The 8846-nt window shown below is 33.7% G+C and overlaps 2 protein-coding genes across 2 annotated transcripts; both read left to right on the top strand.

The window, feature by feature from the left end:
• Window positions 1-3328: 3328 nt before the first annotated feature.
• On the top strand, window positions 3329-4795 carry LOC121790330. The gene is made up of 5 exons (XM_042188575.1): window positions 3329-3453; window positions 3549-3725; window positions 3840-4013; window positions 4091-4197; window positions 4272-4795. Exons 1-5 carry the CDS (start codon window positions 3391-3393, stop codon window positions 4642-4644), a joined length of 894 nt encoding a protein of 297 aa, XP_042044509.1. The 5' UTR covers window positions 3329-3390; the 3' UTR covers window positions 4645-4795.
• A 3222-nt stretch (window positions 4796-8017) lies between these two features.
• On the top strand, window positions 8018-8621 carry LOC121790334. Its single transcript, XM_042188579.1, has 2 exons — window positions 8018-8231; window positions 8266-8621. The coding sequence occupies exons 1-2, from the start codon at window positions 8018-8020 to the stop codon at window positions 8619-8621; spliced, it is 570 nt and encodes a 189-aa protein (XP_042044513.1).
• Window positions 8622-8846: the final 225 nt, after the last annotated feature.

The raw sequence follows: 8846 nt of genomic DNA, 5'->3' as shown, positions 1-8846 counted from the left end.
GCGGAGTAGTTTTTTTTATTTTCCCACGTTGAAGTGTGTGTTTTTTTTTTGTTTTTTTTTAGTTTAAGTTTTAATTTTTTTTAATGTTGTGTGTTTTTTAATAAAGTGTGTTTGTTTTTTATTAAAGTGTGTTTATTTAAATTGAATTGGGTTGGAAATAAAAATAAAAAATGAAATTGAATGAATAGTAATTTAAGGAACGGATAAGAAACGAAGGGTTGCAGGTTCCGTTCCTTAGTTAAGGAATGGAGTAAATAAGTACAGTGGGGCCCTCAAATAGTGGTTTAAGGAACGGTATAGGAACAGCGTTGTAGATGGCCTAATGACCATTAAAATTTCACATATGGCAATGAGTTCGGACTTCGGACCAATAGCTTTTTACAGACCATGCACCTACACAATTAATACCCCATAGATTCGAACTAACCTATACATTAAGGTAGTGACATATATATAAACAAATTGTATATACATAATTAAAAAAATTATATATTACCTTGAAAATAAATTTATAAATACTTCATTCAGACACGAAAAATAGTCTCATTGGTGGATGGTACGGATTTTAATGAGAAATTGATAAGTAAAGTAGGAGGGAGAAAGAGTAGGTAAAGTAAAAGATAGATGGAAAAAGTGAGTGAAATATGAAAGATAGTTTCATGTTTGAAATGAGACTATTTTTTATGAACACCCAAAAAGATAAAATGAAACTACATTATTTTTTTATAGACAAAGAGAGTACTAATGTATAATATAAATCGCACACTAATCATTTTGCAACTATTTAATGAAGTATATAAATTTTAAGTTAAATATCTATAGTATATTTTAAGAAAAAAAATTTTTTTTTATTAAATATTCTATATTTGTTTCAAATCAAGCTCATAATCATGTGAAAATTTGTCATAAATTTGCATATAATTTCTTTTTTATTGCTATAGAATCATACTAATAACGAAACTAATTTGTAATTTAATTCTAACTCAATTTAAAATATAAGATCATCATGTACATATGCCTCTACATTCATCTTTAAATATAAAAGATAAATACACTTACAAAAATTCTAAGCAAATTTCGTCAAATGATCACCCCTGAGTCATTTTGTCAAATAATCATCCCTGTGTCCACAACTATTATTACTACTACTTGCTACCTCAAGTAAATGTATCTATTTTCTTAGCCATCTTCAAACTAGCTAAAACAAACTATGTCTAGGAATTTTGTGGAATTTTCCCTATAGCATATCTATGATCAAATAGGTTTTAGAATAAAAAAAATGTCATGTTATTTAGGAGGGGTCTCTCTTGGCGTCACTCCACATGTTCCCTATAGCATGTCTATGATCAATTAGGGTTTAGTGAAATTTAAAAAAAAACATCTATGGAAAAGGAATTTTTGTGATGATCTAGCTACTCTTTAATATATGGGTCCAATTCCCTAGTCACACTTCCATCAACCAAAAAAAGGGCATAACTATGATTGGAGAACCAAAAATGCTTACTCCTTGCATTTCACACTACTTGACAGTGTTCTATATTTTATTTTATCAAAATAATAGTTTGGGGAAGCCATGTTAAGAATTTGAGTTCGAAGTCTCAGATTCAAATTTTAGTAACATATCTAGTAAAAAATTTCTTTGATATTTTTTATGGTCTAATAAAATAACAATGTAGTGGGCATAGTATAAAATAATAAAGAATTCATGAGTCGACATTGATTTCCAATTTGAAACGTGATGACCAATACAAGAAATGAGGACCAACTATATCGTCTATATATCACAATCATAATAAAAGTAATGATTGGTCACTCTCTCAAATTAATTATAAGCACCAATCTTAGTCAAAGAATGTGACAGTTTCCCTTGTTTCTTTCATTGGATAAAACTACAATAAATCAACACCACCATTATTAGATACATGTGCGTGTGTGTGTGTGTGTGTGTGTGAGAGAGAGAGAGAGATCACTTTGGCGCATGCAATTACAAAAGCCATCAAGGCGCAGTCTTTACCCGTTTGAAGATTTGGCATCCAACACTTTCTATCAAAGTCTCCACGTGCTTTATTTTTATATAATACTCTAATTATTTATTTATTTATGTCCACAATCCAATTAGAATTACTTTTTGTGTTTATATTTCACACCTAATCAATGAGGATCTTTGTTCTCAATTCTATTGATATAATATTAGTGCACGGTATGAAGATAAGGTAACCATTTTTTCCATGTTAAAAAAGTGTTCTAATCCAATTCACTTGGTCCATTGGACGAACAAAACTATAAAAGGAGATAAATAAAACATAAATAATTTTAACAAAATAGAGGTTCAGACACAACAATTCCATAACTTCAACTCAAAGACAACAACAATCAAAAGAAAAGACTCAGTTAATCAGCACACAAACCATCTAAAATAATCCACAACAAATGATAAATGATAAAAATGCCCCACATTCCACCAACTCATTTCACTCGCATATCATTTAAAACTAATATATACAAGTGAGATTCGTATTCCACACTTTCTTTGTTTTACCCACATTTTTCTTAACATTTCTGAAAATCCGTACCGAAAACAAATGAGACTCCTAATCGCGGACAGACGGAGTATATTTTAGTTTAAATAATCCTTTTTAAATCTACGTCATAATGTTTGTTTTTTTATTTATTTTTAAAATACTAGTAATATGATATAGTAGTTGGCATGCAGCATTTAGCAGACTTAAATCAAAAAGCACTAACAATAAATATAATAATAACAGATAATAAACAATTCTTGCATCTTATCTTGAATACATGGAATGAAAGCGACTACGAAGATATTCTCCTGGCCTGATTAAACTGAAAGAAAAAAAGGAGTTATTATGCAGTTACTCAGCATTCCTCTATTATAAAAGCTAATCCAAATTAATTAGCTGATGTAGAAATTCAATAAAGTAACATTGCATGATTTGCATCTCATTAATTAAAATATTTTATACATTCCAGTTAAGATCTAGAGATGAAATCCATGAGAATCCTCATAAATCTAAAGTGAGTTAAGAAAAAATAAAGTACTCAAAAGTTTATGACAACAGGCCAATCTTGAAATAAACATAGTCGATAATAATAATAATAATAATAATAATAATAATAATAATAATAAGATGGCAGCAAAATCTCTAATTTATTTTTCCTTGCCGCCAAAAAAGGACTCTTTCATTTCTAATTTCATTCTCTCTAAAATTTTAGGTGTTTCTCAATCCTCCACGTCAGCGTCAGCCTTTTTTCCTACATATAGCCAATATCTGTATCCATAACAAAATCAAACAAGAAGAAACAATGGGTGAGAATGTTTACGAACAAGGCTCTTGCACATGTCACGCATTTCAACTTGCAAATCAAAGCATGTATGAAGAAGATTCCAGTGGTGTTAAGACAATAAGACTCTCTCTGGAGTCTGATCACCAGGTTCTCTCTTCACTCATCATGTTTCCTTACAGCTTTGCGTTTGTAATAATACATAAATCCAAGATTTGAATGATTGAATTATGTATTTTGTGTAGGAAGGAGATGAAGAGATGTCAAGCCCTCTTGGATTGACACTAAGCAAAACACCATCTTTCCTGAATCTGCTCGAGATGAGTTTGTCCAAAGCCCGAAAATCGGATGATTTGGGATCTCTTGAGAAGTTAAAAGCTTCCAATTTCCCCGCACTTTACATCAGGATTGGATCATGGCAGGTGCGTACGTAGAAAATATAAAATAAACAAAACATGATAAGAACAGATCATTTCTGGTCGTATAAGTTCAGGATAGATGAGTTATCTATCTTACTAGTTGAAATGGGCATGCAGAGGATGACTAGGCATGAAGGAGATCTCACAGCCAAGATGTATTACGCGAAACGCAAACTGGTGTGGGAGGTGCTGGATGGAGCTCTCAAGAGCAAGATCGAAATCCAGTGGTCGCATATCTCTGCTATGAGGGCAATCACACCCCACAACCTCCCCGCCACTCTTGAAATAGAGGTTTCTTTTCTTTTCTTTTTCTCTTTTACCTCTCTTTTGTTTCTTGATTCTACAACACATTGGCTGTTTCTTTGCAGCTGAACCAACCGCCATTGTTCTACCGCGAGGTCAATCCCCAGCCCCGAAAGCATACCCTTTGGCAGCAGGCCTCTGATTTCACCGGAGGTCAAGCTCCCGTTTGGAGGTATTATAAAGTTGCATTTTACTTATTGTAGAGTTATTTTATGATTTTCATATCTCATAAAATTGTTAACATAGGAGGCACTATGTGAGTTTCCCACCCGGGCTATTGGACAGGCACTACGAGAAGCTATTGCAATGCGATCCACGTCTCCGTGCACTGAGCGAGAAGCCATTCCCGAGCCACGAGTCCCCTTATTTCGACCCAACCATGTTTGCCATTTCACAGCTCTCTCTCGGTTTCAACAACTATGAATGGAGTAGCCATGAGCATCAAAATGTTAGGGGTACTTCCTCCAACTATGAGGGCTTGCCTCACTATAATCCACAGCCGCAGTGGACGATGCCTCCTCATCAACACTACTCTAACATAAACGATGATGCTCTACTAATGGAGCAACAACACTTCACTACTATATACTCACACCCTCCCTACTTCCTTCCCGGTTAAAATCCCACCCCCGCAAGGGTCTTTGGGGATTTCTAGGGTTGAATGTAACTGTATATTCATCTACCATGCCTAGTCTCTTTTATGATAAGAGTTTTTCTTTGTTTATCATATCATTCTACTATTATTGAGTTTTAACATGTGATATTGTAAAGATCAGATCTCTTAATGTATGATCAACATTTTATGGAAAGAGTACTATGTAACAAGAATATACACACAATCATTAGAACTATGAAATAAATTGCAATCTAAAATATTAGAGTACATATGAAAAAATAGCATTAGAAATTAATGCTAATATCTAGCACAATCGCATATCTGAGCTAGTAATGAGTTTTATTGAAGATAGCATGTTGTTAAGAGGAGATACAAATCTTTCTCCGGAAAACAACAAAGAATACCCTCAATTAGTCACGATAAAACATGGTCTCACTCTCAAGCCCAAGTTCTCTAAAATTTTCCGGCTACGGACGTAAATCCAAGCCAGCTTCAAAAGCAGATCTCAACAAGGTTATCTCTGCGAAGAACACACTCACCCCTCACATAGATCAAGGTGAGAAAAATTGAAGAAGAGAATTGCTTATAGAGCATAAGAGAGAGACGAGAGAAGTGAGAGAAATTGCGAAAGTAAATGTAAGAGAATGAAAATCTGTTACCGACGAGGAGAATTCATTTTACAAGACTAGCTTATTAGGAGAAAGAGCCCGTTGCTCTCACAACCAACGTCGGACATTATTCCGTAACAATCGACCCCCCTTAAACTAAGTGCCACCGTTCTCGTTGGTCACGATGGCCACCACTCTGAGTTCTCATTGTTCACGACGACTTCTTTGCTCGGCCATAACTCCGTGGGCCACCTCCTTGAGTCAACCCCAAACATCTCGTTGGTCGCAAGTTATTTTTCCAGCCACCACTCTGAGTCGACCCCAAACATACTCGTTAGGCCACCACTTTGAGTCGACCCCAAACATATTCGTTGGTCAATGCAAGTTATTTTTCCAGCCACCACTATGAGTTGTTGGGATCTCAATGAAAGTACAATGTTAAGACCAAACATGAAAACTCATTAAAAAAAAGAATAGTATGTTAGAAAAGAAAGCTTATTTAATCTATAAACCCACATAAGTTACTCTTACAATCAATGTGGGACATTGAGTCCATAATAAAATCCTTTCGAATTGAAGAGCCTGGAAGAACTCTTTGATTCTCGCCTAAGGAAATCAAGAGTCATTGGGCTGACGCATCTAGTTTATGGAATTTTGCATATTGGAACCTATCAAACCATTTAAACTAAACTTAAACTCATTTTAATGTAAATTTGAATAGTGATTTTACTTTAACCATTTATACAAAATTCATACTTAAAAGAATATTATTTATCCACTACAATTTTTTTTACTCATAAAATTTGAAAAAGTGATTATTGAATTTGATTTGGTGTAAACTAAAAATGGATATTTTACTCTAAAACCTTAAATTGGATGGGTATTGAAGTACTATTGAACTAATTATTTCCTAAGTACTTCATTTTAAGTTCCAAAATACCATTGAAAGTGGTCTTAGAAACCTCGATTTTGGGCCACAATATGTCGACCCTAAATGCATCCATGGATATATTAAGAAACCTCGATTTTGGGCCACAATATGTCGACCCTAAATGCATCCATAGATATAGTATATATCAATTATGAGTAGATCTTTTCATCTCACATTGCAAAGTAATAATCTATTTTAATATTGGAGCAAGAGATAACAAGTACATAATCAAAATTGTTACTCCATAATTTTCTTCCGCAACCAAACATGCAATCATCCTACAATCAACCAACATAAGAGGAAACCATCAATTATAATAAATAAATGCAAAATTAATCAATTAAGGTTACGACAGGCTGTTGGTTTTGGTTTGGATTTGATTGAGATGTCAATGTTATCGTGAAGATTCAAAGCTTGGTAGATTATCAAGTTAATCATGAGAAGAAGGAAACCTGAGAGAATCATGCACATGACGAAGAAGCAAGTTTATAGGAAAACTAAGACAATGAAGCGCAGTTCAGTTGGTAAGACGCTTCCCCTCTAACCGATAGGTCGGGAATTCAAGTCATCACGGGGGTAGATGGGGAACCATTGTTGATCTTGATCCAAAAAAAAAAGAAGAAAGTTTATAGGAAAGCTATCTTTGCTGCATTGCAACGACCTCGCAACTAACTTATTCTGCGTGGAAAGAAGTGTTGGATTGCTTTCAATTATAGTGATAAAGATTTATAATTATGGTAATAAATTTAATATAAACTCATTTTGGTGATAAGAATTTATAATTATAATATATTTATTATATTTGTAAATATTTTGAATTTAGATACAAAAATATATTTTCTATATATATTTTTATTATATTAATGATCATGACTGTATAATTTTTATTTTTAGATTTATTTAATATATCAATATATATATATATATATATATATATATATTTCTTTCTATTGTTACTACGGATTTTAATGTGCCTTTGTTAATTTAATAAACTAACCTAGAATTAAACTAGAATTTATATTTTACTCTTCTATTAATAATTAATTATTCTATTGATACACTCATTTTTATGTCTATGTGAATGTTGTTTTATAGAGTAATAATTAATTTCTATTAAAATTCTAAATTTTCTATAATTGATATACATATATTAGTTTAATTTTAGGTTTATTATCGAAAACAATGTTAGTATATGAGTATTATTTTTTAATTTACTATATTAGTCATTCTATTGTACAAGATTAAATTGTTATTGCATACAATACTTATTTATATTTTATGGCATATATATAGATACTACTTAACTTTTTAGAATTTGGACTGATATAAAAATAAATTAATGGTTTATGCATAATGCATTACATGGCTAGTACACTACCTATCTATTAAAATTAGGTCAATTATGATACTATATTCTAAAGACTAAAAGCCAAAATTAGTCTTGAACATATGCTCATTTTATGATTTTGGTCATAAATATTATCTTTTAAATTTTTACATCCCACACATTTCAACTCGGGCCGAAATCAGTCTATTTTGGACGGTTTCATTAAAAACTAACGGTCAACGGACGATTAAGCAAAATTTTGACTAAATTAGAATATTAATCCATAATTAACTTTAAAAAAAAAAAGAGATTCACTTTATCTCTCCTTCTCTCCCATTCCATCTCTCAAAAAAAAATTTAAACTGCTAACATTCTGCACTGGTTCCATCACCGGAAATGAAATCGGTACTGGAGCAAATGACGATACGCCTTTCGAGGCTGCTTTAGTTCGACGGCGGAGAAAAAAATCAACGGCCGAGGATGAAATTGGAGAACGAATTTCATCAGAAAATGGACGGTCAGACGAAGCTCACTCGAACGAATTCCTCACTCCTCCGCTCATCCCCCACCATCCGCTCATCCCTCCACAGCTTGTCTTCGGTGAGCGAGATCGCGCCTGATTCCGACGCGGAGGATCTCGAGGAGCAGAAGCCCCACAACAGGCCGCTTCCACCTCCGGTTCGCTCCGGTGCGGCGGTGCCTTTGGCCGCCGCCTTCCTCCTCATCTACGCGCTCTCCGCGCCGCCGCCTTCCTCCTCCTCTACGCGCTCTTCATCTCTTCACTTTGAACGATTTAGCCACCTCGGAGAATCTGCTCTCAGCTTTAATTTTTGTCGAGATTTTTCTGTTTTTGCTCTCGAGAAACAAGGGTTTAGTGAGCGGGAATGTCAATTTCTTCAAGCAAATCTGCGATGAGTATGGAAAGTGGTTAGGGTTTTTGTGTTTCGCTTCGAGAACTCACTCGAAGCCTGTGCAATGGTTCAGCGGCAAGGCGGAATCGGAGGAATTGGAGAGTAAGAAGATTGTTCGGGAAAGCGTGGAGTTTTACAGCAATGGCGATTTCTACGCAGGGGAGTTTCAGAAGGGACGTGTAACAGGAGCAGTGACTTATTAAAATAAGAGGAAACGTCATTTTTGGTCCACGAACTTTGTCAAAATATCATTTTAGGTCCGTGAACTTTGAAAATATCATTTTAGGTCCGTAAACTTTGAGTTAGTATCATTTAATGTACTTTTTACTATTTCCAAGTTTTTTTGGACGAAAATACCCTCAATACCTTAAAGTGTATATATTTTTAATAAACTTATCATATACTCATATTTTTTTATAAATATCTTT

The sequence above is a fragment of the Salvia splendens genome, unplaced genomic scaffold (genome assembly GCF_004379255.2).
Source record: "Salvia splendens isolate huo1 unplaced genomic scaffold, SspV2 ctg48, whole genome shotgun sequence".
Lineage (NCBI taxonomy): Eukaryota > Viridiplantae > Streptophyta > Magnoliopsida > Lamiales > Lamiaceae > Salvia > Salvia splendens.
This window is presented reverse-complemented; position numbering and strand designations above follow the sequence as displayed.

What these genes read in the sequence shown, in the direction of transcription:
- LOC121790330 (XM_042188575.1), top strand. Translation starts at nt 3,391, where the DNA reads ATGTATGAAGAAGATTCCAGTGGTGTTAAGACAATAAGACTCTCTCTG. An exon ending in CTCTGGAGTCTGATCACCAG is followed by an intron (nt 3,454 to 3,548) that starts GTTCTCTCTTCA and finishes TATTTTGTGTAG; the next exon opens with GAAGGAGATGAAGAGATGTC. An exon ending in GGTCAAGCTCCCGTTTGGAG is followed by an intron (nt 4,198 to 4,271) that starts GTATTATAAAGT and finishes TTGTTAACATAG; the next exon opens with GAGGCACTATGTGAGTTTCC.
- LOC121790334 (XM_042188579.1), top strand. Translation starts at nt 8,018, where the DNA reads ATGGACGGTCAGACGAAGCTCACTCGAACGAATTCCTCACTCCTCCGC. An exon ending in GGCCGCCGCCTTCCTCCTCA is followed by an intron (nt 8,232 to 8,265) that starts TCTACGCGCTCT and finishes GCCTTCCTCCTC; the next exon opens with CTCTACGCGCTCTTCATCTC.